We start from the raw sequence: 25,765 nt of genomic DNA on the forward strand, positions 1-25,765 counted from the left end.
CCCTAGCCCTCCCGCCGGCGGTTGGTCTCTCCCCCCCCCCCCCCCCCGGCCGATCGCTTCCGGGTCAGGGGGAGCAGAGCCCCGGAAGCGCCCGCCCGAACTACAAGTCCCGTGGGCCCCCGCGGGCCCGGCCGTCCCCGGCGGCGGAAGCGGAAGCGGGTCCGGAGCTACCAGCTGCTGGCCGGGCCGGGGGGGGCGGGGCGGGGGGGGCTCCATGAATGGGAGCGGCGGCGGCGGCGGCGGCAGGAGCGGCGGGCTGGTGGGCGGCGGCGGCGGCGGCGGCGGGCGGGGGCTGAGCCGGGACCGCGGGCGGCGGATGGGGGCGGGGCGGGGGGGCGGAGGCTGAGGGGGCGGGGCGGGGCGGGGCGGGCGCCGGGGAGCGGCCGCGGGGCCGGACGGGGTCGGGCTGGAGCCGGTCACGATGCCCCGGAGGAAGCAGAGCCACCCGCAGCCCGTCAAAGGTGAGCGCGCGCCCGGGACGGGCCGGGGACGGGCCGGGGACGGGCCGGGGGCGCGCGGGGGGCACCCACTGGCCGGGACCCTCCTTCCTCCTCCTCCTCCTCCTCCTCCTCCTCCCTTCGTCGTCCTCCTTCCCCATCCCCCCTCCTCCTCCTCCTCCTCCGCCCTTCGTCCTCCTCTTCCTCCCCTCCTTTTTCTCCCCTCCTTTTCCTCCCCCTTTCTTCCCCCTCCTCCCCCTTCCTCCTCCCCCCTCCTCCTCCCCCTTCCTCCTCCCCCTTCCTCCTCTTCTTCCTCTTCCTCCTCCTCCCTCCCCTCCTCCTCGTCCTCCCCCCCTCCTCATCCTCCTCCCCCTTCCTCCTCATCCTCCTCCCCCTTCCTCCTTCTCCCTCCCCTCCTCCTCCTCTTCTCCCTCCCCTCCTCCTCCCTCCTCCTTCCTCCTCTTCTTCCCTCCCCCTTCCTCCTCCTCCTCCCTCCCCCTTCCTCCTCCTCCTCCTCCCTCCTCTTTTCCTCCCTCCCCCTTCCTCCCTCCTCTCCTCCTCCTCCTCCCTGCTCTCCTCGTCCCTCCTCTTCTCCTCCTCCCTCCTCTCCTCTCCTCCTCCTTCTCCTCCCTTCTCTTTCTCCTCCTCCCTCTTCCTCCTCGCCCCTTCCTCCTCCTCCTCCCCCCCTTCTCCTCCTCCCTCTTCCTCCTCACCCCTTCTCGTCCTCTTCTCCTTCCCCCCCCCCCCCCCACTGGTGACGGACAGTGTGAGTGGCGAGGATGGAGGAGGCTGCGGGGAGCCGGTCCTCAGGGAGCGGGGTCAGCAGGCCGTGCCCTTTCCCGTAGTGGACACGGAGGACCCCCTGGACGAGGGCCCGGGGGCCCTGGTGTTGGAGAGCGACCTGCTGCTGGGCCAAGACCTCGAGTTCGAGGAGGAGGAAGAGGAAGACGACGACGACGACGAAGAGGAAGAGGAGGGTGACGGCGGCGACCGGCTCATGGGCTTCGGGAGGGACTCGGAAGGTGGGTCCGGAGGCCCCCCGGGGTCTCTGCCCTCTGCATGGGGTGGGGACGGACGACGCGGCGGCGAGGAGGCAGGGGCAGAGCCGGGTTCCGTCCCGCAGAGCAAGGCAGGACTTTCCAAACCTCTGACCCGCCCACCCGTCCCCTTCTGTTTCCGTCCGAGACCGGTGGTCCTGGCGTCTGTCTACCCGTGGAGTCGTAGGGCTGGGAGGGGCTGGCGGAATCCGCCCCGTCCACCGGGAGGGTCGGGGAGGTAGCCGCCCTCGCCCCCCACCTACTCCCCCTCGGGCCTGGTGGAGCCCGGCCCGGGGCCGCCGCCGCCAACGGAGAGGCGGGGGCTGGCGCTGGCCCGAACGGGGCCCCCCGCCGACCCGTCCCCTGCCCTCCGGTCCGTGGACGGATCAGATTGCCCGCTCCCAGTCGCGTCCCTCCCTCGGCTTGCGTGCTCTTGAAGCGCTCCGGGGAAGGACCCTCACCCGCTCCGCTAGTTCGGCGTTCGGCCCCCGTTCTTCCTGTCAGGAGGCCCTTCCCGTCTACACCTCCCCTGTCTTCCCGCTGCACTTCCAGCCCATTCATCTCCTCTCGTTGGAGCACATCTGTCTCGTCTATGGTTCTCCATAAATCTGAAAGCTGTTAAACCTTCTCGTATAAGCCATTTTTTCCTCCTCGCTCTCTCATAACCTCTCCTCCCAACTCCTCCTCTCCCAACCCCGCCAGCCCCCGGGAGCTGCGGCGGGATGAAGGAGATGAAGCGCGCCCGGCAGACAGCTTCGTTTGCCAGCCCAGTCGGAATCGAAACTAGTTCGGGTCGTGGGGAATTCGGACGCCCGAACAAAATTGTCATTAGACTTCTGAGGCAGACGGGTGCCCGCCCCGGGGGTTCCTTAGATTCAGACCCGCTCAGATTACCCGTTCTAGCGTTTCCGAGGACCGGGATTCGGACGGTCGGCTCTTTGCTGAGCTTTCGCGATCTCTTCCCCCGACTCTGTCCACCGCCCCGTTCCCGTCCGATAAGGGTCGGAGTCGGGCCCAAGTTTTCTGGTAGGAGCCTTGACCACCGGGTCACAGTTTAGGGGGAAGATTTCTCCCCAGGCCCTACGGGCCCCGTTCTCGTGGATACCGCCCGGGTGCAGGTGGGAAGCGGCACGTGTATGTGCACGCGCGTGTTTGGTTTTGGGATCCGGTCTGCCCCTTCAGATCCTTATCTGAGGTCTCCATTCAGAGCTAGTCCTCTCTTCTGTTGGGCAATTCGTTTCTCTTCTCAAGCGTATCCCTTGGCACTCATCCCCGTTGAACTTCACTCATCCATCCCTCCCCCCCCCCCCCCCCTTTTTGTGTGTGGGCAAGTGGAAAGGCGTCGTGCGAACGGCCACCGTCCTCTGGAGCCGAGCGCTCCTCGGAAGTAGTAGGAGCGACGGGTCCCCGCCCCGGGTTGGAGGCCGGGTGGGAAAGGCTCGACGGAAGAGCTGGCGATAGTGTCTTTGGTCCCCCGCGACCGGGGTCGGGGGGCGGCTGAAGGCAGGAACGCGAGGAGGGGAGCCCGGGCGAGCGGGGGCGGCTGGGGGTCGGGGGAGGAAGGAGGTCGGTCTAGGCCCGACAGCCCTAGAAAGGCCGAAGGGAGAGGAGGCGGCGGCGGCGGCGGCGGGGGGGAGCCTGGGGCTTGGCCGTACCCCCCTGTAATCCACCCTCCCGTGTCTGTCTCGCCAGGAGACCCCCTGGGGGCCCGGCCAGGGCTGCCCTATGGGCTGAGCGACGACGAGTCTGGGGGCGGCCGGGCGCTGAGTGCGGAGAGCGAGGCGGAGGAGCCGGCCGGGGGCCCCGGGGAGGCCGGGGGCGAGAGGCCGGGCCCCGCCTGCCACCTGTGCGGGGGGCCCGTGCGCCAGGGACCCTGCTGCGGGGGGCCCCCGCTGCCCCCCCGGCTGCTCTACTCGTGCCGCCTCTGCGCCTTCGTGTCCCACTACTCGAGCCACCTGAAGCGGCACATGCAGACGCACAGCGGCGAGAAGCCCTTCCGCTGCGGCCGCTGCCCCTACGCCTCCGCCCAGCTGGTCAACCTGACCCGCCACACGCGCACCCACACGGGGGAGAAACCATACCGCTGTCCCCGCTGCCCCTTTGCCTGCAGCAGCCTGGGCAACCTGAGGCGCCATCAGCGCACCCACGCTGGCCCCCCTGGCCCTCCCTGCCCGACCTGCGGCTTCCGCTGCTGCGCCCCGCGGCCCCCCCGGCCCCCCGGCCCCCCGGAGCAGGAGGGCGCGGCGCCCCGCCGAGCCGAAGGTAACGGGGGCGCGGCCGAGGCGGGGCCGGGGGCGGGGGGCCGGGGGCGGCCCGGGGAGGGCGAGGGGGTGACGGCCGGGGGGGTCCGCCTCTCTCTCTCCTCCGCCCCCCCGGCCTCCCCCGCAGATGCCGTCCTCCCGCCGGACCTGAGCCTCCGCGTGGCGCCGGGCGGCGCCGGCTTCCTGCCCGACTGCGGACTGCGGGCGGACCGCGGGCAGCTGCGCGAGGAGGGCGAGGGGCCGGGGGGCGGCCCGGGCCCCGACCCCGACCCGCTGCCCGGCCTGCTCTTCCCCTGGGCCTGCCGGGGCTGCGGCCGGGAGCCGGAGGAAGGCGAGGGCGGCGCGGCGGGCTGCGGGCGCCGCGGGCGCTGCGGGGCCGGGCCCCGGGGGCCGGGCGGCGGGGCCGGCGGGGGCGGCCCCCGCGGGCCCGGCGACAAGGGCTTCGCCTGCAGCCTCTGCTCCTTCGCCACCCACTACCCCAACCACCTGGCCCGCCACATGAAGACGCACAGCGGCGAGAAGCCCTTCCGCTGCGCGCGCTGCCCCTACGCCTCGGCCCACCTGGACAACCTCAAGCGGCACCAGCGGGTGCACACGGGGGAGAAGCCCTACAAGTGCCCCCTCTGCCCCTACGCCTGCGGCAACCTGGCCAACCTCAAGCGCCACGGCCGCATCCACTCCGGCGACAAGCCCTTCCGCTGCAGCCTCTGCAGCTACAGCTGCAACCAGAGCATGAACCTCAAGCGCCACATGCTGCGCCACACGGGCGAGAAGCCCTTCCGCTGCACCACCTGCGCCTACACCACCGGCCACTGGGACAACTACAAGCGCCACCAGAAGGTCCACGGCCACGGCGGGGGGCCCGGACACGCCGCCCCGGAGCCCTGGGGCCCGCCCCGGGGGGCCCCCTCCGCCCTGGGCGCCGCCGGAGGCCGCGGCCTCCGCCCGGACTCGCCCTGAGCCCCGTCTCCCCCCGACGGACCCGCCCTCGCCGGCGGGCGGGCGGCTCTCGCCGGACTCGGTCCCCCGACCCCCGTCTTCCTCCCCCCCCCCCCCCCGACCCCATCCGGACGGACCGGCCCCCCGCCCCCTCAGGGGCCACCTCGTGGACCAGAAGGCCTCGCCCTGACCGACGCTCCTTGAGCCCCAGGGGGGCGGGGAGGTTGGCGGCGGGGGCGAGGTCGGGGAGGGGGGGTGGGGGTGGGAGCGGGGATGTGGCGACCTCTGCTGCGGGACTAGGAGGAGGGTGAAGGCAGGGGGCAAAGCTGGGACCGGGCCCGGCTCCCGCCCTCTTTATTTAACTTATTTCAGTGCTTTATAATAAAGGAAACACTAACGGAGCCCTGGCGCCGGTGGTGGGGGCGGCGGGATGCCGGGCGGCGGGAGCGGGGCTGGTTTGGGCGTCCCGGGACCACCTTCCTCCCCCCCCCCCCCCCGACCACCCCCTTCCACGCTGGGGTAAAGGCAAGGGAGAGCGAGGCGGGCGGCAGCGATCAGGCTGACTTTAATGGCGAAGGGTGGGGGGGAGGGGGGGTCCCTCACGCCCCACAGAGCCGAAGAACTGCCGGGGAGAGGGAGCTGGGCCTTCCGCCCCCCCAGCCGTGGTCCACTGTCGGTCCGGCTTTGTGCAAAAATACTAAATGCTAATTTGGCATTGGGGGATGGGGGCGGGGGGAGGCGGCAGCTCTGAGTCCGTGGAGTCGGGGGGAGATGGAGAAAATGGGGTGGGGTGGGGGAAGGAACTGGCGAGCGGCCAGCCCGGGGCGGTAGGGGGCTGGGGCAGGAAGGGCCACGAGTGATCCATGGGAGGCGATGGGCCCCCTCCCTCCCACACCAGCCCGGGAGGCACAGGGTGGGCGCTGTCCATTCTGGGGAGGGGGCAGGAGGAGGAGAGATCCGGGCAGCGGCGTCTACAGGTCCTCGTCCCCGATGCCCTCGAAGGCAAAATTTCCATGGACGTCGCTGGTGCCGGGGTCGGGGGCGGGCCCGGGGCTGCCGATCCCCCGCAGGCTCACGGCGCTTAGCTTGCTCTGAAAGAAGAGTCGGGTGGGGGGGTAGGGGGCGGGTCAGAGGGGCCTCGCCTCCCCTCCGTCCCCCCCAAACAGCACCCTCCCCGACACCCCGCCGACTCACTGAGAGTTTGACGATGGGCTCCCTGGCGGCATCGGGGGACTCCTGCGGAGAAAGCAACGGGAAGGGGCCAGAAATCGGGGGACCGTGCGGCAGGGGGAGGGAGTTTTCGGGGGATGGGGTGGAGGGGGTAGAAGAAGGGGATACTCACGAGCAGGGGTGGGGACTTGACTGCCTGCTGACTGTCTGAACGCCTCAACGCGCCCCCAACCCTTCGGCGCAGCATCTGGGGGCAGAGACGGCGGCCTCAGGCTGGGGCCCGGGGCCCGTCCCGGCCCCTCTAACGGCCGTCATCCCCCAACCCCCACCCGGGGAGAGGGGGTCCCCGTGGGGAGGCTGTGGAAGGAGAAGGGAGAACAGGAAGACAGGCAGCGGGAAAGAGATCATCTCCACAGGGGCCCTCCTCACCTTCCTGATGCTGCCCCCTGATTTCTTCACCATTAGCTCATCCACCATGGACTGCAGGCAAATGCTCATCATGATTGCCTGAGGGTAAGAAGAGAATTTAGCCCCGGGCACGTTAACCTCGGTCACCCCCCCCCCCCCCCCCGCTGCGGACCGCAAGCTCCTTGGGGGCGGGAAATGTCTCTGGTCTCCTGTACCCTCCCAAGCCCACAGTAAGTGCTCACTAAATCCCATCCAGGACAGCGGGGTGGGGCCGGGGCTCAGGTCCACACCTGCGGGCTGGTGATGGTGACCCACTGGAGCCGGTCCTTGCTCATGAGATACTCGAACGCCAGCTCCAGGTGCACCTCCCCTCGGCCGCGGCCTGGGCTGTTGGGACCCCCGCTGGGCAGCGGCACCTGGCGAGGGGGGCGGGAGTCGGCGGGGTTCCCGATGGCCGCTCCCTTGCCCTCCTTTTCCAGCCCCCCTCCCTCTCCCCCAGCAGCCCGCCCCGTTCCCAACTCACAGAGGAGGTGACCCGCCAGCAACGCATGCGGGTGACGCGGAAGGACCCCTCCCGCAGCTGCTGCCCGGGCAGGCGGAGCTGCAGGCTGAGCTCGCTGTTGCCCGCGCTCACCACCACCGGGCAGCCCTTGTCCGGAAAGTCAGCCACGCAGGCCTCGAAGCGCAGATAGCCGTAGTGCCGCAGGGTCTGCGCCAGCCGCAGGAACTGCAATGGAGCCCGGGTGTTCAAGGGAGTGGGGGGGGGGGGGGGCTCAGGGGCGTCCCTTGGGGCCAAAGGAAGGTGGGTGGGCGGGTGGACATCCCGGGGAGGGGGGAAGACCAGACGACCCGCGGCTGTGCGCTCACCTCTTTCTTGGACACCTTCTCCTGCAGGGACTTGAGCTGCCGGTGCTGCTCCTTGGTGACCAGGATCCAACCCCGCTCGATGTCCGACACAGTCTGCGGTCAGGGCACCCCGCCAGGCTCGCCACCACCTCTCTCTGGGGTCCTCCAAGCCACCCCCTCCCCCGGAGGCCCGCCGGGGTCCCCAGAGTACCGGGGAACAAAGCTGGGGGTGAGGGGGGCGGGAGGGGAGGAGTAATCGGCAGAGCAGATAGCGGAAGGATGGGGGGGGGGGGTCTCTCTGCTCTCTCTGCCAGCGGGGTGTCTCCGAGGAGGCCGCGCCCCACCCACCTGGGCATAAAGCAAGTTGAGGCCGACCCGGTTCTCCATGACGTCGTCATCGTAGGCCGAGTCCCAGTAACTGTAGGGCCAAGGCGGCAGAGGGAGAACGTGCTCGGCTGAGAGGAAGGGGAGGGGGCGTTCCCGAAAGTGACGGCCGAGGGACGGGGAGGGGACGCGGGGCCGACCGGCCGGCCCGCCTTCCACCTCCCTCCCGGACCTTCCGTCTCCCACGCGCGCTCCACCCCCGCCACCCCGTCCGTCCCTCCTCTCTTCCCGGCAGCCACCATTCCACCCCTGACCTCTTCCTCAGCACAATCTTGTACTCTTGGCTCCGCAGGCTGGTGACGGAAACATAAGGCAGCTCAAACTCCTGCAGTTTCCGCACGACTGTGGGCAGGGGTGGGGGAGGAAAGGAAGGCGCAGTGAGACGGAGGGAGAGAAGGGAGGAAAAGGAGGGAGGGGAGGAAGGAGGGCGGGGGAGGCTGCCGAGTCTGCAACATTCCAAGCTCATGAGTTGGGAAGGGAAGGTGAACGGGGCTCTCTGGATGCAGGGGCCGACCAGCCCGCCAGCGAGCCCGGGTTCAACGTGCCCCCGGCACTCACAGGAGAAGGCTCCATCCTCCAACTCGCGCACCAGAAAGAGGCTGAAGTAGCCAATCAAGTCATCTGGCAGGTCCAGTTTGGCCGCCACCGCCTGGGGAGAGGTGGCACCGGTACGTCAGGCCCCTCCCGCCCCGAGCGGGGCGGGTCTCCTCGACCACCCGCTGCCCCCGGGGCGAAAAGCAGAGCCAGGAGGCGGCGGGCCTCACCTCCAGGACGTCCTCCGTCTGGTCGGAGGTCAGCACGGTGACCAGCACCTTCTGTCCGTTGCTCAGCAGCACTTCCAGGGACACCTCCTCCGTGGGCACCTGTTGCGTCTCCTGGGCACGACAGTCACACGCGGGCGGGCGGGTGGGTGGCCTGGCACCGCTCGGATCCTCTCGGGTTGCCCGGCTCCCCGCACCCGGCCCCCGGAGGCCCTCCTCGGGTCTGGCCCATACCTCTCCAAAGCCAGGCTCTTCCCGAGAAGAAACCAAAGGTCCCGCCGCCTCTCCGAGGCCCTCGGCCCGACGCTCCCCCGCACCAACGACTAGGCCTGAATGGCCGGTCCCTGTCCTCTCCGCATTCAGTCCCACCTCTGAACGCCTTTCTTCCCCTGAACATTTTGGTTGTTGTTTGGGGGGGGGGGACTTAAGCGCCTGCTAGGTGCCGAGCACCGCGCCGGGCTCTAGGGCAGCTACAGGCCCATCAGAACGGACGGAGTCCCTGCCTCACGTGCAGTCACGGTCCGAGCGGGAAGGAGGACGGGGATCGACTCCCCATTTTACGGCTGAGAAAACCGCAGCCCCGAGTCCGGCAACGTGCCCAAGGTCCCGGAGCGGCCAAGGGGCCAGAAAATCCCGGGCCTCTGACTCCCGGGCCCGTGCTCTTTCCCCCGGGTCATGCCGTGCGGTTCAGCTCCGTCCCGGCGTACCGGGTCCCCACCCCCGGCCTCACCTGCTGTGCGCGGCGCAGGAAGCCGTTGAAGGTCTCACTGCTTCCAAGCAACGGGTCCTGCCGCACTGCGGGACAGAGGAACCCCATGCCAGCCGCTCAGCCTCGGCCCGGGGGGCGGCCTTCTCCCGGCTCCCCCGCCGGCCGGCCTCCCGCTCCGCCGTCTCCTCCCCTACCCGTCCGTCCCTTTAACCAGCCCCCCACTTTTCCGAAACTGGGTCTCCCCTAGGACGGCTAGGCGTAGGCCTCCCCCAACTGGCCGCATCAGCCCGACGCCCCCTCTGTGGTGGGGCTGAATCATTTTACACAAATCTTTAGCAGGCGGGGATGACGTCCTCTCCGGTTGGGTCTGCCGGTGAATCAGCTCTAGACACCGGGGAGCGGGGCAGGAGACGGGGGGGGGAAGGGGGTGGTCAAACTTCTGGGGCCTGGGCGGGAATGACTGTGGCCCCACAGAACCGGGGTCGATCGGCCTCTTTCTCCAGAGGCCGCCACCTTCCCCTAGCCGTTCGGCCGCCCCCTCCGCTCACCGGCCTGCATGTACTTCTCCAGCTGCTCTCTCCGCTGCTCCACTTCAGCCGGGGTCAGAGTGAAGAGCTTCTTCGGGGGGAATGTGGGGAGCACGTTGGCCCCGTATTCCTTGCGTAGCTAAATGGAGGAAAGGGAAGGAAGTGCTGAGCGCCAGGTCAGAAACGTTTCCCTGGCCATCCGGCCTTATTCTCCCGGGCTGCTAATCTCTCAAACCCTTCCGTCTATTCAGTGACCTGGGAAACCACCTCTCTCCCTGCACGGGAGCAAAGGGGCACTCCCACCGCCTCAAGGATCTCCAGCCTGGCAGGGCAAGGACTCCCCCGTCCCTCCCAGGAGTGACGGGCCAACCGCTCGCTGGCATCTGGTACCAGAACCTAGAGTTCCCTTTTAAGCACACACAAAATGCCGAGCACCGACCAGGAGCACAGCACGGTACTAAACCTTTAGGAGTACCCGGGTCCCGTCTTCTAAGGGCTTACAATCTAATGGAGAAACACATGCCCACGAGGGTTCCCGTAGATCATTACGATTACACGGTGCATTGAAATGAAGCGGTGGGTTAGCAATTCTTCCGAGTGGCCAGAGAGAGAACGGGTGGTAATAAACAATGGGAGAACGAGGAGGAGGAAGGAGGAGGGCTACGGGCTGCAATTTTTTGTGAAGGGGAGGGTTGTTCCAAGCAGATTAGTCGGAAGCTTGGAGGAAGGTGAGGGAGGGCTGGATGTAAAGAGCTGAAAGATCAAGGAAGCGACGGCAGTCCAGGAGAGGACAGGCGAAAATCCCAATTTGCCGGGTAGAGAGAAAACGGGCTTGGTTACAGCAGATGAGAGACTGGCAGAGAGAGAGACAGAGACGGTCTCTGGAAAGTCTAGAGAACCTGGGAGTGATTGTGCTTCTGCAGGTAGGGAAGAGAAAGTAGAGAGGGGAAAGCTCTTCTCGCCCCGATAGAGGATGAGGGAAATGGAGGCATTGAGGCTGGGGGGGGAGAGGAAAGGGGAGGAGAGTCCTTGCTGCCCGAGAGGGGGGCGGTGAATCGCCAAGGGGTCCCACCTGCTCATGCAGCCCCAGGAGCTGGCTGTATCGCACACGGCAGTGCAAGACGCCATTCACGTGGATGTTATAGGCCTGAAGGGACAGAGACAACGGAGACTCAGACGCTGGTCTTCCACCTTCCTCAGAGTCTCCCCCAACCCCCCGGTAAGCCGTCCTTCCCCATCCTCGACCGTGACCGCGCCTCCTTCTCCGGAGGAAGGGAGGGTAGAGGATTCGCCCCTGGAAGAGGGCTCGACGCTAACCTGGCACTGCCCGGGAGCAGAGCACTGTACTTGACCCTTAGGAGCATCCCGACCCTGTCCTCAAAAACAGTCAAAACGATACACCCTGTTAAGCGCTTCCCATGTTCCAAGCGCTGGAGGGAGATACAAGGTAATCGTGTTGTCCCACGTGGGGCTCACAGTCTTAATTCCCCTCCCCTTTACAGATGAGGTCACTGAGGCACAGGGAAGTGAAGTGGCTTCCCCAAGATCGTATAAAAGTTTACACTCTAATGGGAAGACGCACACTCTCAAGAAGGTTAATGCAACAGGCTGCAAACTTGGTGGATGGGGGTAAGGGGGACAGGGGCATGGGGGAGGGGGGACATGGGGGAGAAGGGGCAAGGGAGAGGGGGCAAGGGGGAGAAGGGAACATGGGGGAGGGGGGAAAGGGAGAGAGGGGGCAAGGGGGAGAAGGGGAAATAGGGGAGAAGGGGACATGGGGGAGAGGGGGAAAGGGAGGGAGGGGGCAAAGGGGAGAAGGGGACATGGGGGAGAGGGGGAAAGGGATGGGGGGCAAGTGGGACATGGGGAAGAGGGGGATATGGGGGAGAGGGGGACATGGGGAGAGGGGGACATGGGGGAGGGGACATGGGGGGAGGGGGACATGGGGGGGGAGGGGGACATGGGGGGGGAGGGGGACATGGGGGGGAGAGGGGGCAAGGGGGAGAAGGGGACAAGGGGGAGGGGGGCAAAGGGGGGAGACAAGGGGGGGAGAGGGGACATGGGGAGACGGGGGATGTAGGGGAGGGGGGCATGGAGGAGGGGGGCAGGGGGGAAGAGGGGGCATGGGGGAGAGAGGGGGTGTAGGAGAGAAGGGGCGTAGGGGAAAGGGAACAAGGGGGAGAGGAGACATGGAGGGGAGGGGACACGGAGGAAAAGGGACATGGGGGAGAGGGGGCATGGGGGAGAGGAGGCATGGGGGAGAGAGGGGATGTAGGGGAGAGGGAGCATGGGGGAAAGGGGACATGGGGAGAGGAGGGATGTAGGGGAGGGGGGCATGGAGGAAAGGGGGCATGGAGGAAAGGGGACAGAGAGGGGTTGTTGTCGTCGTCGTCGTCGTCGTCCTCCTCCTCCCCCCGCCCCCCGCAGGAGGAGGGAGGCTCCACGATCCCCCCGGGGCCTGCCCCGATTGAGGGGCGTGTGGGGGTCCTTCCCGAGGCCCCCCGACCCCCGACCCCCGCCCCGGCCCCGCCCCTCACCACGTAGGCGGAGCCTCCGCCGTCCCCGCTGCGGGACTCGGTCTCGGGGATGGAGAAGTGCATGGTCCCGGGGCCCGGGGCTCGGGGCGGACACGGCGCCTCCGCTCCTCCTCCGCCGCCGCCGCCGCCGCCAGCGCCGCCGCTAACGCGGACCCTCCGCCCCGCCCGCCATTTTGGGGGCCGAGTGGGCCGGGCCGGGCCGGGGGCGCGGGGGCGCGGGGGCGCGGGGCACGCCGGGAAATGTAGTCCGCACCGAGGGGACCCCCACGGCCCAGCCAGCGGAGCGGCGCGGGGCAGGATGGGATTTGTAGTCCGCACGAGGGGGAGAACCGCCACACGGCCCAGCTTAGGGAGCGGCGCGGGGCAGGCTGGGAAATGTAGTCCGCACGGGGGAAACCTCCCGCGGCCGAGCTTAGGGAGCGGAGCGGGGCAGGCTGGGAAATGTAGTCACGGCCGAGCTTAGAGAGCGGCGCGGGGCAGGCCGGGACTTGTAGTCGGGCGTCAGCGGGCGCTGTCCCCGGCCGGTGCGGTTCCCCCTCCGGGCCGGGGGGAGGCGCTGTGGGCCGCCAGCGGGGGCAGGACCCCGGGGAGGGCCGACGCGCGCCGGTGGGTGACGGCCGGGAGGGCGACCCCTGACCTCTGACCCCTGACCCCGGGGCCTCCTCCGCCCGGCCATGCCACCAATGCCTCCTCCTCCTCCTCCTCCTCCTCCTCCTCGTCCAGGGAGCCCTCCGTGCTCGCAGGCCGCTCCGCTGTGTCTTGCAGGACCTGCGGTAAGTTCATTCCGCCCCACTCCTGCAGCCCTCCCTCATTATAATCATCATCATCAAAAACGATGGCCATCTGTTAAGCGCCTACTATGTGCCAGGCACTGTTCTCAGCGCCGGGATGGAGACAAGCTCATCTGGGGGTCCCGGTCTCCGTCCCCATTTTGCAGATGAGGTCACTGAGGCCCAGAGAAGAAGAAGAATGTTGGTATTTGTGCGCTTACTATGTGCAAAGCGCTGTTCGAAGCGCTGGGGGAGATACAAGGTGATGAGATGGTCCCACGTGGGGCTCGCAGTCTTTATCCCCATTTTACAGAGGAAGGAACTGAGGCCCAGAGAATAATAATGATAATGTTGGTATTTGTTCGTTTACTATGTGCAAAGCGCTGTTCTAAGCGCTGGAGGGATACAAGGTGATGAGGTCGTCCCACGTGGGGCCCGCAGTCTTCATCCCCATTTGACAGAAGAGGGAACTGAGGTCCAGAGAAGTGAAGTGACTGGGCCAAAGTCACCCAGCTGAGAAGTGGCCGAGGCGGGATTAGAACCCACGACCTCTGCCTCCCCAGCCCGGGCTCGAGCCGCGGCTCTGCCACTTGTCAGCTGTGTGACTGTGGGCCGGTCACTTCACTTCTCTGGGCCTCAGTGCCCTCATCTGGAAAATGGGGATGAAGACTGTGAGCCTCACGTGGGACAACCTGATGACCCTGGATCTCCCCCAGCGCTTAGAACAGTGCTCTGCACCTAGTAAGCGCTTAACAAATACCAACATTAATATTATTGTGTGTGGAGCACTCTACCGACCGCCTGGAACCGACAGTTCAGCCGGGGGAAGGGAATGGGAGGCCACCTGGTATGTTTCTGTTTAGACCCCCTGGGCCCGGGAGGCAGAGGGGCCTGGGTTCTAATCCCCCCGCCACTTCTCCTCTGTGGGACCTTGGACCAGTCACTTCACTGGGTCCCAGTTCCCTCATCTGGAAAATGGGGATGAAGACCGTGGGCCCCACGGGGGAGAAGGACCGTGTCCAACCCGATGAGCTTGTATCGGCGCTCGGCACATAGTAAGCGCTTAACGAGTACCGTCATTATTATGTGGGGTGAGGGACTGGGGGCAACCTGATGAGCTTTATCGACCCCAGCGCTTAGGACAGCGCTCGGCACGTAAGCGCTTCACAAATACCGTCATTATTATGTGGGACGAGGAGGTGGGGGCAACCTGATGAGCTTCTGTCGACTCGAGCGCTTAGGACAGCGCTCGGCATGTAGTAAGCGCTTAACAAGTACCATCACCCTTATTATGGGACGCAGATGTGGGGGTTGGGTGGACGAGCTAAACTAGCTCTCTTCCCCCCTTCAAAGCCCTCCTGAGAGCTCACCTCCTCCAGGAGGCCTTCCCTGACTGAGCCCTCCTCCCCTCCCCATTCCCCCTACTTCCTCCCTCTGCTCTTCCCCTCCCCACAGCACTTGTGCCTATTTGTCTATATTATTGATTATACTATTCATTATTATACTCTATTTATTAATGACGTGTATGTATTTATGATTCTACTTATATTGATGGTTTTGGCGCCTGACTACTTGTTTTGTTTTGCTGTCTGTCTCTCCCCTCGAGACTGTGAACCCGTTGTTGGGCAGGGATTGTCTCTCTCCGTTGCCGAATTGTCCTTTCCAAGCGCTTAGTACAGTGCTCTGCACAGCATAAACGCTCAGTAAATACGATTGAATGGATGAATGAGCTTCCTTGGAACCAGGGAAGGGTCGTGGGTTTCCCCCCACCTCTCTTCTCCCGGGGTGTTAACATGTGGGAGTGAGAGATGGACGTTATGAGCGTCTGCCATTTGGGGGCCTGAGGAAATGACCCCCAAGAAGGCCCTTCTGCCTCAGTGGAGCAGCCCCTCTAGGCTCTAAGCTCGCTGTGGGCAGGGCTTGTGTCTGTTTTTTGATGGTGATGGTATTTGCGAAGCGCTTACTATGTGCCAGGCACTGTATCGAGCGCTGGGATGGATACAAGCAACCCGAGTTGGACCCAGGCCCTGTCCCACACAAGGCTCCCAGTCTCAATCCCCATTTTACAGATGAGAGAACTGAGGAAGGGAAGTGACTAGTGGGAGCAGACGAGTGGCAGAGTTGGGATTAGAACCCACAATCTTCCGACTCCCGGGCCCGCGCTCTATCCACTACGCCGTGCAGGATTGTTATTGTACTCTCCCAAGCGTTTAGTACACTGCACCAGTGAGTGCTCAGTACAGCACGCCACGTTTGGTAAATAGAATTGACTGACCGACGGGAAGGAGCCGTTGCCTCTGTTTCAGGGAGATGGCAGGGAGCTGTCCCAAGAGGAGAAACTGCAGCTGCGCAAGGAGAAGAAGCAGCAGAAGAAAAAGCGGAAGGAGGAGAAGGGAACAGAACCCAGAGCCGGCCCCGTTGGACCCACTGCCCAGCAACAAGGTGGGGACCGAATTCTACATTCCAAGCGCTCAGTACAGTGTTCTGCACATAGTGCTTAATAAATACGATTGAATGAATGAGTGAATGAACCTAAAGGGGCTAATGTTGGGAGCCGGAGCCGGCGGAAGGCCGGGGCTTGCGGGGAGAGAGCAGGGTGTGGGAGGTGAGAGGGTGGAAAGGAGGGAAGGGCCTCCCTCGGATCGGGCCGGAGGGGACGGCGCTCTGTTCCCGAGCTTCCGTCCCCCTTGGTCGTCCGAAAAAAAACAGACCCACCCCCGGCAGCGCCGGGGTCTGCAGGGTTGACGGGGCCGACAGCGGCGACGACGGAGAAAACGCCTGGCAGCAAGAGTAAGGCGGAGCTGCGGGCTGAGCGTCGAGCCAAGCAAGAGGCAGAGCGGGCCGTGAAGCAGAGCCGGAAAGGGGAGCCGGGAGCCGCTCCAGCTCAACCCCGGACCCCTACGACTGGAGAGACCCCCTCGGGTACCGCCCCTCGTCTGCGCCAATAGCCCCCGGCTCCCGTTCTTCACCTAATGATTAGCTGTGGTGTTCGTTAGGTGCTTAGGATGTGCTAAGCACTGGGGTAGGTCCGGTAGAGACAGATCGGCCACAGCCCCGTCCCACATGAGGCTCACAGTCTAAGGGTGGGGAGAACAGCCGTCTCATCCCAGTTTTATGGCTGAGGAAACTGAGGCGTGGGAAGCTTTGCCCGAGGTCACGCGGCAAGCAAGTGGCGGAACCGGGATTGGGATGCAGATCTTCTGCTTTCCAGCCCTGTGCCCCGTCCGCTGGGGCCTCCTCTCTCTTTTGAGTCTTCAAATCTCGGGAGAACCCTCCTTCTGCTCTGTGAGCCCAAATATCTCTATCCGGTTAGAAGACTAGCAACCCCCGCTCCCCATCGGGAAATCCCTCCCCATTTCGCCAGCTACGCGCCTTCCCTTGGCTAGCGTGAAGGGCTCTCTGGCACTCTGACTATGCTGAAATCCCCCAATTCCACTCCCAGGAATGAAGCGCCCTCCTGAGCATATCCAAGTGGACGACCCAGCGGCCCTAAGGAGACTCGCCAAAAAGCTGGAGCGGCAGCAGGTAGGACCTGAGGAGAGTCAGCGTCCTGACGGAACTCAGGGCGGTGAGGAAGTCGGGACCCTCTAATAAGGTTGGGTATCTCCAGATGAGGGGAAGGGGACAAGAACGTCCTTACCACCCAGCCCCTCCTCTCCCTCCAGCTCCTCTTTTCCCCTCCTTTCCCCCCGCTCTCCGGCCCACCTCATCCCACCCTGGCCAACCTCACGATCCCGCGGTACAGATCCCGTCCTCCCAACCCCCCTAGGTTCCTCTGCGCAAGGATTACGGCTCCAAGGTCAGTCTCTTCTCCCACCTTCATCAGTACAGCCGCCGCCACCCGCTCACCCAGTACATGAGGTGAGGCCCTGTGGACTGGGCAGAGCCTGAAATTTGGGGGTTGGGGCAGAGGATGGCCGAAGGGGAGCTTGGGGGGAGCTTGGGTGTGGAGCACATCTCGGGGCAACGGGAAAGAGAGGTCCTGGGGTGACGGAAGGGACGGGGGATTCACCCTGATGGGGTGTGCGATGGCCAGTCGATCGACGAATGGTATTGGGCCTTTATGGGGTGCAGAGAATCGTGTTAAGCGCTTGGGAGAGTATGGTAGAATAGAACGGGGAGACACAATCCCTGCCCTAAAGGAGCTTGCAGTCCCGAGGGTGAGACGGACAGTAAAATCAATTACGGTAGGGAAAATGGCAGAGTATGAGGATGGGTACACAGGTACTGAAGGGGTGGAAGTGGGGGGGAATATCAAAGTGCTTAAAGGGGACAGACCAGAGCACACAGGTGAGGCAAAAAGGAAGGTAAATAGGGTGGGGAAATGAGGGCTTAATCGGGGAAGCCTATTGGAGGAGATGTGATTTTACGAAGGCTCTGAAGGCGGAGAGGGTGGTGGGCTGTCTGTCGGATATGAAGACGGGGGCCGTTCCAGGCCAGAGGGAGGAAGTGGGCCGGGGGGCCGGCGGCGAGAAGGACGAGACAGACGTGCAGCGAGCCGGTTGGCGTTGGAGGAGCGCAGCGTGTGGGCTGGGTTGTCGTGGGAGAGAAGCGAGGTGAGGCTGAGGGAGTGGAGGGGAGGATGGGCGGCAAAGAGTGCGGTCCTCCCCGTTTAGCATCCCATCCTCCGTGATCCACCCGGCCGTGGTGCGGCTCGGCCTCCAGTACTCCCAGGGCCTCATCAGTGGCTCCAACGCCCGCTGCATTGCCCTCCTGCGCGCCTTCCAGCAGGTACGCCCCACCGCCGCTCCCCTGCTGGACACACCTTCGCTCCTCTGATACACACACCCCCTCCCCACCCTCACTCTCCCCCACCACCCTACTAGTGGTCCCCCCACCGCCCCGGAGCGGGCCGAGGAAGCCCCCGCCACCAGGCTTCGGGGCGGCTCACTCCCCTTGCCGTCTCTAGGTGATCCAGGATTACACCACTCCCCCCAATGAGGAACTCTCACGGGACCTGGTGAACAAGCTCAAACCTTACATCAGGTGAGGATCCTTCCCCCTCCGCCCCCTCATCTTAATTCCTCCCTTCCAGATTCTTCCCCTCTCCCAGCTTCCCTCTCGCCCATCCCCCCCCCCCCCGCCTCCATTTCCTTTTGTCCCTTTTCTGACCCTCCCCTCTCTACCTTCCACTTCCCTTTCCATCCTCCAGGCCCTTTTGCCAATCAGTCAGTCTGGTGTTTTTTTTTAATGGTGTCTGTTAAGAGCTTACTGTGTGCCGGGCACTGTACTAAGCACTTGGATAGGCTCAGGCTAGTCAGGTTGGACAGTCCACGTCCCACATAGCATTGACAGTCGTAATCCCCATTTTACAGATGAGGTAACCGAGGCACAGAGAAGTGAAGTGACTTGCCCAGGGTCACACCACAGCCAAGTGGCAGAGCCGGGATTAGAACCCAGGTCCTCCTGACTCCCAGGCCCGTGTTCTCGCCAGGCCACTGTGCATTTCAGTGCGAAGTGTCGAGCGCTTACAGTGTGCAGAGCACTGTACTAAGTACTTGGGAGAGCACCGTACAGTGGAGTTGGTAGACCCGATCCTGGTCCACAGGGAGTTTATCAAGCACTCTCCTCCTTGCTTCCAGCCCCACGACAACTCCCAGCTTGGGAGCTTTTGTCCCCCAGTCTACGTTTCCCATCTTTGCCTCTCCCGGCTCAGGCTGCTGCTCTCATCCCTGTCTCCTTCCCTTCTCGCTTCATTCCCCGTCTCCTCTCCCCACACGTAGTTTCCTGACTCAGTGCCGCCCGCTGTCAGCCAGCATGGGCAACGCCATCAAGTTCCTCAAGAAGGAGATTGCCGGAGTGAAGAGCTCCCAACGGGAAGAGGAGGTAATGATGGCCAGGGACTGGGAATGGAGGGCGGGAGAGGTCGGGGGCGATTAGGGAATGGAGAACGAACTGATACTGGGAAGGACTCTCAGAAAGCGCAGCAGCAAGCCCTAGTGGAGAGAACACGGGCCTGGGATTCAGAAGGATCTGGGTTCTAATCCCAGGTCTGCCGGTCACTTGGTGACCTTGGACGTGTCACTTAACTTCTCTGGGCTTCAGTTTCCTCATCTGTAAAATGGGGATACTTGTTCTCCCTCCTTCTTAGACAGTGACCCCAATGTGGGACAGGGACTGTGCCTGATCTAATTAACTTGTACCTACCCCGGCACTTAGGACAGCGTTCGGCACATAGTAAGTGCATAACAAATATTATCAATATATTTTTTTTAAGTGTCCCTTCTCTGAGGTTAAGAAAGTAAGATGTTTCATCAGCCCTGAGTCATTCCTGGGCAAAGGGAAGACCTCTCCCCCCTTCCTCCCCGGTCCCACCCCTCCCTTCCCTCGCCCCTTAGAGATGAGTCTCCCTAGACCCCACCCCCTGAGCTTCTTCCCTCCAACCAGGCCAAGCAGGAGCTTCGAGCTGCCGTGGACCGGTACGTGCAGGAGAAGATCAAGCTGGCAGCTGAGGCCATTTCTCGCTCAGCCTACGACAAGATCAGCGACGGGGACGTGATCCTGGTGTATGGATGGTATGGATCGGGGCTGGGAGCGGGGCCCCGGGAGGCCGGCCAGGCTGGGCAGAGCTGAGCCGACCACCCGGCTTGGCTCCCGCTGTGCTGTGGGAGGTGGGTTTGGTCTGCCTTGGGGCGGGGTGTTGGTTGAGCTGGGGATGGTGGAGTGTGTGGCTGAGCCCCTTCTCTGTGCGTCTTCTCTGCCCCTGCCTGCCCCTCTCTGTCTCTCTCTCTCTGTCTCTGTGTCTGTATGTCCATTTCAGCTCTTCCCTGGTGTCCCGGACGTTACGGGACGCCTGGACGCGTGGCCGCCGGTTCCGAGTGGTGGTGGTGGACAGCCGGCCGCGGCTGGAGGGGCGGCACACGCTGCGCTGCCTGGTCCGAGCGGGAGTCCCCGCCTCCTACCTGCTGATCCCCGCTGCTTCCTATGTGTTACCGGAGGTGAGGGGGTAGGGGGAGGCCTCCCCTCACGCCCACCTGCAGAGCCGTGCGGCTCAGAAGACGGGGGGCGGCGGGGGGCGACCCGGGAGCGGAGCCCGTGCCGCCCTGGGAGGAACCGGGAATTCCACCCCACGGCAACAGCGACGCCTTTCTCCCCGCCTCAGGTGTCTAAGGTGCTGCTCGGGGCCCACGCGCTTCTGGCCAACGGGTCGGTGATGTCACGGGTAGGAACCGCCCAGCTGGCCCTGGTGGCCCGCGCCTTTAACGTGCCCGTGCTGGTGTGCTGCGAGACCTACAAATTCTGCGAGCGGGTGCAGACCGACGCCTTCGTCTCCAACGAGCTCGGTGAGGGGGCTGAGGGGAGCGGAGGAGGAAGGGATCGGGGGGAGCGGCACAGAATGACGGGAGGGGGGGGAGCCGGGCCAAGAGCTGCAGCGGACCCCGGTGGGGGAGGTCGAGGGAGGGAGGGCGTCTCCGGGCCCGCGGTCCGACCGCAGCCGTGTTTTTCAGACGACCCCGATGACCTGCTGTGCGGCCGGGGGGGACGCGTGGCTCTGGGCGACTGGCAGGACTACCCTTCGCTCCGCCTGCTGAACCTGGTGTACGACGTGACGCCCCCCGAGCTGGTGGATCTGGTGATCACGGAGCTGGGTATGATCCCCTGCAGCTCGGTGCCCGTGGTGCTGCGCGTCAAGAGCAGTGACCAGGGGAGCCAGGGGCAATAAACGGCGGCCTTCCTCCGCCTGGCAGATCCGCATCCGCTCCGCTCTCGGCGACTCCGCCTCCACTTTGGCAACCACTCACGCCGGCGGGGGGTTCGGAGGGAGGACCGGAAGGGACTGCCCGATCGAATCCATCGGATGTATTTCTGGAGCGCTCGGTGTGTGCAGAGCGTTGTACTGAGGGCTTGGACCAGGACGGTTCAGTAGCGGTGGTAGACCTCATCTCGGCCCACAGGGAGCTTACGGGCCCGTGTGGGAGTCTGCCAGAACCCAGCTACAGGTCTACCTCAGGCTCCCAGTAATCCACAGCGTACGCAGCCTGGGGATACACCTTTGGTTGACGAACCCCCAAATGCGTAGACTCTGCCCTCAACAGATCCACTCGTTGTAGGTGAGTCAGTTCCCTCCCCACCTCTTCCTCCCTTTGCCCCTTCTTCCATCAGTCGGTAATGATTTCTGAGCAGCTGCTATGTGCAGAGCACTCTACTAAGCACTAGGGAGAGTAAAGTTAATAATAATCATCGGGATATGCGTCCAGCACTTACTGTGCGCTAAGCACGCTGAGGTAACTACAGGATAAGCAGATCGGAAACGGTCTCTGTCTTACTCAGGGGCCACGGAGGGAGAAGAGGTGTTTAATCCCCATTTCACAGGTAAGGAAACTGATGCACAGAGAAGCTAAGTGACTTACCCAGGTGGCCCAGGAGGTGAGTGGTAAAGCTGGTGTTAGAACCCAGGTCTAACTCCCAATCCTGTGCTCTATCCACTAGACCACCTGGCTTCAGATATGATCCCCACCCTCAAGGAGTTTATGGTCTAGCAAGGGAGACAGAATTTATGGAGGAAGGAGAGGTGGATAGATGGATCTGAGTTACTGCTTAAAGAGGGAGATATGTAAATCCCTCTCTACAGAAATGAGTGGTTTTCTATTTCCACAGTTGCTGCACGAGTCTGAATTGGTGATTGGTGGGGATATAATCCGTTAGGGAAGAGTAAGAGGAATGAATTGGGAAAGGCTTCCTGGAGGAGATGTGATTTCAGAAGAGCTTTGATAATGGGGAAAGCTGTTTATCTAGGGGATTCGAAGGGTCAGGGAGTTCCAGGCCAGAGACGGGCGAGAGCGAGAGGTCGGAGGCAGAAAAGCCGAGAGGAGCGAAGACCGCGAACTGAGGTGTGACGGGAGAAGAGAGTGGTTAAGTAAAGAGGGAGAGAGCTGGTTGAATTCCTTCAGGGCATCAGTCGGTTTCTGCACGGTGCCGAGAGGAATAAGAAATCCCTGGAGGTTTTCGAGGAAAGGGGAGATGTGTGCACGGTGATGCTCTAGAAAGACGATCCGAGCAATACACTGGATCGGCAGAGGGGAGAGACCAGAGTCGGGGAGGCCCGCGAAGAGGCCGGAGTCAGGCCGAAATAGGAAAAATGCCGGGGACCCGCGAGGTGGCCGTTTGGACGAAGAGGAAGGGTGGAGTGTGGAAATGTGGTGAAGGAGGAACCAGTGGGGTTTAGCAGTGGATTGAAAATGGGGCTTGAAAAGAGGGAGAAGTCGAGGATAGTGCTAGGGCTGTAGACTGCAGAGACGGAGAGGATCCTGCTGGTGGTGTTCCCGGGAGTTTTCCTGCCCCACTCCCACACCCTGAACTTGGGCCCTTCCCACTTCCCTGTGCTCCAGTATTTTTTTTCTTTCTTTTTTTGAACCAGTGATGGGTGGGGCGCTGCCACCTCCCTGCCCCCTCCTCCTTTCCGTCTGTAGTTCCCCCTTTCAGCCCCAGCCCTGGGAAAGGGAATAGACCGTCAACTCGTCGTCTACACTTTAAGCTCATTGTGGGCAGGGAACGTGTCTCCCAAGTCTTATATTGTTATACTCTGCTACACTCTCCCAGGTGCTTGGTACAGTGCTCTGCACATGGTAAGCTCTCAGTACATTCCTTCGACTGAGGGGTAGACGGACAGGAGGTGGGCAACAGGTGTTCCCGCAGACACTGCCGCTGCCATCTCTCCCCTTTCCCTTTCGATTCCCTCTTTGCTGTCAGCAGCTACAGCGGGGCCGCAGGCTGGGAAGGAAAAGAGATGGGGCGATACAATGGTGGTGGGCTTTTTTAAAGTTCAGACAGACAACCGAAAAGTACCGGAGCACAGGGCGGGGAGGGGTGGAAAGAGAGGGCTGAGTTTCAGGTGGAAGAGGACAGGCAAGCCATTAGGAGGAAAGGATTTTACAGGGTCATTTATACTTGTATGTTGCGTCTGGTTCTAGAACAGAACCTAATTAAACAGAAGTTTATGGGAAACCGAACCCCATGATTCAGGTGCATTTTTGAGAAACGACCAGCCTGCATCATGGGGTATTTATTACCGGTATAGTTGCTGCCCAGGAGAAGGAGACAATGGGGAGGTGGAAATAGTGGCAGCAACTTCTTCAGGTAGGAGAGCTCAGCTCCTAAGTTATTCTCAGCCAGTCCAGCCTCCCCGGTGTAATCGGGAGATGAGTCAGTGAAGCAACTGAATTGGCAAAAAAAAAAAATGGAGCTCTTCCCTATTGCTACTTTCCCTTTTTGATTTTCTCTCCTTGCTTCCGTGAACCTTCACTTGATCCCCGCATGGCCACATTTTGAACTTCCTCACCCACCCATCCGTGCTCCTTCTCAGGGGTCTCCAGCTTTACACTCACAGCCCCTCCCTTGTACATCGCATTCACTTGCCCGTCGTAACACGGGCGCTGAACCCCAATAAGCGACTGCCTCTCCAGTCTACTCACCTCACTGTGAAACTTCAAGAATACGAGTTCTCCATTTCCCTTCCCCCTTGACTCAGCGGTCGAGACACTGGATCAACCATTGGTTGATGGATTGATTGACCCTCATTGGTGCCCTTGACCTCTCTGTCCCTTTGACTGATCATAGTGAGTTCCAGCAACCCTCCACCCTCTGTTTTGGCTCCCAGAGGCAAGTGGCCAAAGGCTTATGGAGGAAACAAACTGGGCCAACCTGTTAAACGCCAATTTCTTCCCCCACTCTGCCCGAACTACAGCTTAGACAGTGCCATTCCCCAACTCGAATGACTCATTGGTCCAAAATCCACAAAAAAATTTTCAGGACCCCTCAAGTCTTTCCTTAAAACTCCAACCCCCCCTCCCTTCCTATTCATCATCTCCTAAATGCATTCACGGAAAAGATGTGAGTCTCTTCCTTGGGAGACCCCTTCATTTTGCCCTCTCTGTTTCCCGGATGTTCCCGAACTAATCCTCCCCTAGGACACCACTAGTCCATTCATTTGCTTTTGGATCGCCTCTCTTTGCAAATGATAATTCTTAGCTCCCTCGCTTCTTTTGGCTCCTCCACGGCATGCACATGAGAACAGCTCTTCTTCCCATTAAAAAAAATAACGATCAAGTGTGAGATCCCTTAAGTGTGTAGACCCCTCCATGCTGCAGCTACTCTCCTCCTCCTCCTCTTCTGTGGCTCCCCTCCTAAGGTGGTTGCAAAGCAGGAAGCAGCAGTAATATCTACAGCCCCTTGTCACTCTGGGGTTCAGTATTTCAGCAATAATAATAATTGTGGAAGTTAAGTCTTACTGTGAGCCAAGCCCCATACTAAATCCCGGGATAGGTACAAGGTAATGGGGTCGGACACGATGCTCCCAACTATCCCTTTAGCTCCCTTTGCCCAATGAATTCATTGAATGTGCTGGCTTTTCTTGCCATCTGCACTTTCACTCTTCCAATTCTCCCTCCGGTCTGGCTTCTGTCCTTACCCTTTAGTAGGAACTGCCCTCACACAGCTAATCCCATTGCTAGATGTAAAAGTCTTCTCCTAGATTTCTCTGCAGCATTTGCTGCGGCACCCCAAATGACTTACCTAATCATATCTCCAGCATTAATTTATTTGACACCACATTCCCTCCGCTCCCTCAGCATAGGCTCTCAGTCTTGGCCTCTTTACTTGTATGTCTTCGTCATCTTTCTTGGCTGTTCTTAATACCTGTGTGTACAGTTCACACCGAGGATTCTTCAACTCAACCTACAAAAATAAAAGAAATCTTCCTAAGCTCTTTCAGACTGTGTGTTCCCTGAGAATAGAGATTGTCCCCTTCCCTTACGAAGGTCTCTAGAAATGCTTTGTCGTCTGGCCGACAAGCTAAAAGAGATGACCTTAACTGGGACAGAATAATTCAGAAGCAGGTATTCGGTCAGCACAAAATAGGAATAAGCGTAACTGTTTATGGCTTATATGAGTGTTGCTGTATATGACGACTTGGTGGATAGCGTGCAAAGGATGTCAGAGCTGGGGAAGGGATTGGCAGGAGAGAGTCGGTCAATATCTTGCTTCCACTTAACCTGGACAGGCCTCAACTCTAGTTCCTTCGGGGTACCAGGAGCGACGTGGCTGTGATTGCTTGGGGTTCCGATCTCCCGACAGGTCTGGTAATGGACAGGCCTTCTACCAAAATAGAGAAGGAGCTAGGCCTGGCCCCAGTGGTATCCTGACTTCCCAGTCTGTGCTTCGAAAATTCTACCTAGCACTTAACATTTTAATGTGATTGATGTACGGTGGGGTTGAAATAGTGTACGGGTGAGCTTTAGCACCTCTTTGGAATCCCCCAGGACCATAGAGTCCCCTATACTTTGTCACTGACATGAAAAGACAATTCCAGTGCTCGGTGTCGATGTGGAACCAGATGCTTTTTATTTATTTCCAGTACCTCCCCTCCCTCCCCCCGTGACCCCAGCCACATTCTAGGTCTCAGACACAGCGTCAAAGTTCATATGAATCTGGGAAAGAAGGACTCTGGAGCCCTGGGGTGGGGACGGGGTGGGTGTCAGGAGGGTAGGCAGAGAAATGCCCCCCTTTGGGGTGGACTTCTGCAAAATGGCAGCGATTCAGCGCCATCACGTCACCGGGCACGACATCCCATCCACCTCACGCTTTTTTTTAGAGCTGTCACTGGCCATCCAGTGGGCTGTGCCAAGGTAGAACTTGTTCTCCACAACCCAAGGGCCGGGGAGGGTGGCAGAAGGATCGGAAGGCAGTGAATTGAAGGGGGAGTCAGTGGCCTAGATCTTAATGGTATCTATTGAGCACTTACTATGTGTAGGGCACTGTTCTAGGCGCTGGGGTGAGAACAGTGCGGCAGAATTTGACATTTTCCCTGCTCCTAACGAGCTTAGTCACGAGGGGGAGACATACGAATAATAATGTTGGTATTTGTTAAGCGCTTACTATGTGCAGAGCACTGTTCTAAGCGCTGGGGGGAGATACAGCAGCAGCGTGGCTCAGTGGAAAGAGCCCGGGCTTTGGAGTCAGAGGTCACGAGTTCGAATCCCAG

General features: G+C 62.1%; 3 protein-coding genes across 5 annotated transcripts; 2 read left to right on the forward strand and 1 right to left on the reverse strand.

Annotated features, from left to right (window-relative positions):
* Window positions 1–365: 365 nt before the first annotated feature.
* Window positions 366–4,764, forward strand: ZNF513 (zinc finger protein 513). Its single transcript, XM_029071538.2, has 4 exons — window positions 366–461; window positions 1,283–1,459; window positions 3,167–3,736; window positions 3,863–4,764. Exons 1-4 carry the CDS (start codon window positions 422–424, stop codon window positions 4,693–4,695), a joined length of 1,620 nt encoding a protein of 539 aa, XP_028927371.1. The 5' UTR covers window positions 366–421; the 3' UTR covers window positions 4,696–4,764.
* Window positions 4,765–5,220: 456 nt separating this feature from the next.
* SNX17 (sorting nexin 17) lies at window positions 5,221–12,149 on the reverse strand. Its single transcript, XM_029071838.2, has 15 exons — window positions 12,017–12,149; window positions 10,552–10,626; window positions 9,501–9,618; window positions 8,974–9,038; window positions 8,247–8,357; window positions 8,041–8,131; window positions 7,737–7,824; window positions 7,447–7,516; window positions 7,120–7,212; window positions 6,776–6,979; window positions 6,543–6,668; window positions 6,274–6,351; window positions 6,017–6,091; window positions 5,869–5,910; window positions 5,221–5,765 (listed from the first exon to the last, which is right to left on the reverse strand). The coding sequence occupies exons 1-15, from the start codon at window positions 12,077–12,079 to the stop codon at window positions 5,646–5,648; spliced, it is 1,419 nt and encodes a 472-aa protein (XP_028927671.1). The 5' UTR covers window positions 12,080–12,149; the 3' UTR covers window positions 5,221–5,645.
* Window positions 12,150–12,527: 378 nt separating this feature from the next.
* Window positions 12,528–24,490, forward strand: EIF2B4 (eukaryotic translation initiation factor 2B subunit delta). Of its 3 annotated transcripts, none has more exons than XM_029071836.2 (12): window positions 12,528–12,789; window positions 15,093–15,228; window positions 15,496–15,708; window positions 16,229–16,311; window positions 16,556–16,647; window positions 17,403–17,517; window positions 17,696–17,772; window positions 18,510–18,612; window positions 19,174–19,301; window positions 19,547–19,724; window positions 19,889–20,069; window positions 20,235–24,490. In XM_029071836.2, exons 1-12 carry the CDS (start codon window positions 12,691–12,693, stop codon window positions 20,447–20,449), a joined length of 1,620 nt encoding a protein of 539 aa, XP_028927669.1. In that variant the 5' UTR covers window positions 12,528–12,690; the 3' UTR covers window positions 20,450–24,490. The 3 variants fall into 3 exon arrangements, with proteins under 3 accessions (XP_028927669.1, XP_039768946.1, XP_039768947.1); XM_039913012.1 differs by having other exon boundaries at window positions 12,529–12,789; window positions 15,511–15,708; XM_039913013.1 differs by having other exon boundaries at window positions 12,534–12,789; window positions 15,526–15,708.
* Window positions 24,491–25,765: the final 1,275 nt, after the last annotated feature.

Source organism: Ornithorhynchus anatinus, chromosome 9 (assembly GCF_004115215.2).
Source record: "Ornithorhynchus anatinus isolate Pmale09 chromosome 9, mOrnAna1.pri.v4, whole genome shotgun sequence".
NCBI lineage: Eukaryota > Metazoa > Chordata > Mammalia > Monotremata > Ornithorhynchidae > Ornithorhynchus > Ornithorhynchus anatinus.

Coding starts and splice junctions, on each gene's coding strand:
- ZNF513 (XM_029071538.2), top strand. CDS start 422: ATGCCCCGGAGGAAGCAGAGCCACCCGCAGCCCGTCAAAG. Junction 1,460..3,166: donor CTTCGGGAGGGACTCGGAAG/GTGGGTCCGGAG, acceptor CTGTCTCGCCAG/GAGACCCCCTGGGGGCCCGG. Junction 3,737..3,862: donor GGCGCCCCGCCGAGCCGAAG/GTAACGGGGGCG, acceptor CCTCCCCCGCAG/ATGCCGTCCTCCCGCCGGAC.
- SNX17 (XM_029071838.2), bottom strand. CDS start 12,079: ATGCACTTCTCCATCCCCGAGACCGAGTCCCGCAGCGGGGACGGCGGA. Junction 8,132..8,246: donor AGACGGAGGACGTCCTGGAG/GTGAGGCCCGCC, acceptor ACCTCTCCCCAG/GCGGTGGCGGCCAAACTGGA. Junction 6,352..6,542: donor TCACCATCACCAGCCCGCAG/GTGTGGACCTGA, acceptor TCTTACCCTCAG/GCAATCATGATGAGCATTTG.
- EIF2B4 (XM_029071836.2), top strand. CDS start 12,691: ATGCCACCAATGCCTCCTCCTCCTCCTCCTCCTCCTCCTCCTCGTCCA. Junction 17,518..17,695: donor TCCTGCGCGCCTTCCAGCAG/GTACGCCCCACC, acceptor TGCCGTCTCTAG/GTGATCCAGGATTACACCAC. Junction 18,613..19,173: donor GCTCCCAACGGGAAGAGGAG/GTAATGATGGCC, acceptor CCCTCCAACCAG/GCCAAGCAGGAGCTTCGAGC.